The sequence below is a fragment of the Arvicola amphibius genome, chromosome 7 (assembly GCF_903992535.2).
Source record: "Arvicola amphibius chromosome 7, mArvAmp1.2, whole genome shotgun sequence".
In the NCBI taxonomy this organism is placed as follows: domain Eukaryota; kingdom Metazoa; phylum Chordata; class Mammalia; order Rodentia; family Cricetidae; genus Arvicola; species Arvicola amphibius.
In genome coordinates, this window is record NC_052053.1 from 1375765 (window position 1) to 1379593 (window position 3829).

Here is a 3829-nt window from a genome sequence, read left to right on the forward strand (position 1 = left end):
TTGTTTCCTGAACAAATTTGTAGGATAAATATCAAGTTGATGAGGAAGTGAGGGCATGAGAACCATAACACCTGTCAGCAGCAGTTGACACAGTATCTGCTAGAGAATGTGTCCTGGCAGTGTTTGACCATATGAAATGTGTGTGATGTAACCTCCAAACATGGCGATTCTGTTCCTAGGAACGGGTCACTGAGAGATTCTCATGTGGGTTATTGGACACATAGACAAGCTGTGGCCAATCTTGGCATCACTAGCAAGGATGCAGGTGAGTGCTGTGGTGAGAGGTAGTGAGATAAAGCTACTGAAGTGTGGTGTGGGGGGGGACATCAGGCTCTGGACTCCACTAACCCATCCACAAAGAGATGAGAACAGGAAGTTATCTTGCTTACATATAGCTGGTAAAGAATTTTGATGAAGCTGGCATCTTCTCTTGGTTTTCATGAATTTTTGAAAATCATATAAAGAAGACAATCAGTTTTTCTGGATACTTCAATAGACACATTGGCGGGAGACTGGGTATGACAGCCAGAGCATAGCTGGTGAGCAGGACAGAGATGCAAGGTATGGACAAGTAAGTTGAGCAAGGTCATATAGAACTACACATGGAAGTTGAGATTCCCATATACAATAATTGACATGAGTGAACAGAATTTTAATCAAAATGTAAACCATAAGAGGGACGATTCATAAATGAAATAAGCATATTTTCATAAACCTAAATTGATATATTAATAGGAATGACAATTAGGCAAAAATGTAGTGGCAATTTCCCCAAATGTGAATGAAATCATTCAAGTACCAAAGATCAGTATTTAAATTCTAAGTTAAGGGTATCATAAAGTGTCCCTGCAGGAGCTAAGGAAATTGCTGAATCAGCAAAGTAAGCTCATTTACCCAGCACACTAATAAGAAAAAAGTCAGATATGGTGGTGCACCTTTGAAAGAAAGCCCAGTATGATGGTGCTAGAAGATTTCTGACTTACAAGTCAGTCCACCTGTGAAACCAATCACTTCCAAGTAGAATGTGAGATTCTGTTCCAAAAAGAAGATGGATGGTATATGAAGAACAATAGCTAAGGTTGACCTGTGGTATACACACACATACATGCATACATGCATACACACTTCCACGCACAAATATAGACATTCAAAACCTATCCTTTGAAGTCATTATGAAACCAAATATTATAACATTTCTAAAATCAAAATAAAATGGGCTTCTTTTCTCTATTTTTTTATTTGCCAATTTTCAGTTTATATTGAATTTCTGCTAACCATGGAAGACAGCAATGACACCAAAGTGACTGAATTTATTCTCCTGGGATTTGCTGGTCAGCATGAGTCTTGGCACATCCTCTTTGTGGTGTTCCTAGTGATTTACGCAGCCACCTTCGTGGGAAACGTTGGCATGATCCTGCTCATCAAACTCCATTCTTCCCTGCACACCCCCATGTACTTTTTCCTGCAGCACTTGGCTTTTGTTGACCTCTGTTATTCCTCTGCTGTCACTCCCAAGACACTGCAGAATTTTGTGAGCACAAAGCCATCCATCTCCTTCCCTGGGTGCATAGTTCAATTACTGGTCTACGGCACCTTTGTAACTAGTGACTGCTTCATCCTGGCTGCTATGGCTGTGGACCGCTATGTGGCCATCTGCTACCCACTGCGCTATGCTGTCATCATGTCCCAGAGACTCTGCACTCTACTGCTTCTTGGTTCATACACTATGGGCTTCCTAAATGCCTCTGTAAACACAACGTTTACTTTCTTATCAAACTTTTGCAAGTCCAATGCTATTAATCACTTTTTTCTGTGATGTACCACCAATTCTTGCCCTGTCATGCTCCAGTATTGACCTTAATATCATGGTATTGACAATCTTTGTGGGATTTAACTTAGTCTTCTCTGTATCTGCTGTCATCTTTTCCTACACATATATCTTGGCTGCCATTATAAGGATGTCTTCTGCTTCGGGAAGGAAAAAGGCCTTCTCCACATGTGCCTCCCATATGACCACAGTCACTATATTCTACGGAACAGTCTGCTACATGTATGTACTTCATGGGACCAACAAATCTCAAGAGCAGGAGAAGGTGGCTTCTGTGTTCTATGCTATTATGATTCCCATGTTAAACCCCCTCATCTACAGCCTAAGAAACCAGGATGTAATAGAAGCCCTGAGGCACACAGGAAACAAATGTTTCTAGTGGAAAACTTGGTCTGCATGTCAACGTGACTCAGCAGGCAGGGCATCAGGACACTATCCCTGGTCAACTTAGGGAGGTATGACCAACGTTCATGTAACACAAAGGCGGGTTCCTTTTCTATCAATGGTAGCTGAAAGAGTAGGAAAAGAATTAAACCGTGAAGTAATTCGGCTTCCTTTCTCAGTGCTGAGAATTAAACCCAAGATCTCTTATATTCTAACCAGGTAGTCCAGCAACTGCAAAAATTAAAATTCTAATTTATGCATTTCTGGAAGAGAATCCATATGTATAGCTTTTATTTCTTTTGTACAACTTTGAGCCTCTTTGAAAATATGTGTAATAAAAATCAATTATAAAGTAAAGAAAACAGGAAGTCATTGTCAGTACCTTGAACTAGGAAGATTCTTCTGTGAGAAAATTACATTTGATCTCCTTTAATGTTATTCTCTGAAAATAATAGCTCTTCTTATTTCCCCCACCTATCTACATTATTGCTGTGCAGAAAATTTCAGTGTAGCTTTGTTCTAGATAATATATGCAGTAGAGTAGAGTGGGCCAGAAAAGACATAGAGAAAATCCTCATAAATGCTGAGACATTAGGGACCAACATGCCTCCTTCCTGGACTATTTTCATAATAATTACTAAATTACTGTGGTGTAGTTGTGAGTGACTGCCATATACCCATTTTATACTGGAAACTTGGATATACAGCTCTACCCCTGTGATGGTTTGAATAAGATAGTGGCCATAGGTTCATATATTTGAACACTTAGTCACCATTTCATGGAGTTATTTGGAAAGGGCTAGGTGGTGTGGCCTTGTTGGGAGGAGGTGTGTTGCTGGGGGTGGGATTTGAAGTTTCCAAATCCTATACCAGGCTCGTGTGTGTGTGTGTGTGTGTGTGTGTGTGTCTTTCTTGCTTCTCTGGCACCATTGGTATTACTGTACACAAGAACAGGCCACAAGATATACAACAAAACCCACTTTAAGAGTTTTCATTAAAGCCGGGCGGTGGTGGCGCACGCCTTTAATCCCAGCACTCAGGAGGCAGAGGCAGGTGGATCTCTGTGAGTTCGAGGCCAGCCTGGTCTACAAGAGCTAGTTCCAGGACAGGCTCCAAAAACCACAGAGAAACCCTGTCTCGAAAAATAAAAAAAAAAAAGAGTTTTCATTAATAAAAAGTGGAGAAAGGAAAGCGGGGGTGCACAGGCCTGTCTGAAAGAAACGGGGCAAGAGAGAGTGTGATGTGGGATTCCCCTCTGTGTGCTGTGAATACCATTGGCTAATAAAGAAACTGTCTTGGGCCTGCACAGGGCTGAATAGAGGTAGGCAGGGAAAACTAAACTGAATGCTGGGAGAAAGAAGCCATGGAGTTGCCACCAGAGACAGACATGCAGAAATTTTGCCCCTAAGCCAGTTATATAATAATACATGGATTAATAGAGATGGGTTAATTTAGGATATGAGTTAGCCAGAAATACACTTAAGCTCTTGGTCAAACAGTATTGCAAATAATGTAGTTTCTGTGTGGTTATTTCGGGTCTGAGCAACCAGGAACAAACAAACGGCCTCCTACAACAAGCGTGTGCTAGGTGAGTCTGCTTTTTAAAGGCAGCTCAGC

The 3829-nt window shown here is 41.1% G+C and overlaps 1 protein-coding gene across 1 annotated transcript; it reads left to right on the forward strand.

Annotated features, from left to right (window-relative positions):
* The first annotated feature begins 1276 nt into the window (after positions 1 to 1276).
* LOC119819674 (olfactory receptor 5AK2-like) lies at positions 1277 to 2207 on the forward strand. Its single transcript, XM_038337998.1, is given in 2 exon segments — positions 1277 to 1804; positions 1806 to 2207. Coding segments are annotated over 2 exon segments (930 nt in total).
* The last annotated feature ends 1622 nt before the right edge of the window (positions 2208 to 3829 follow it).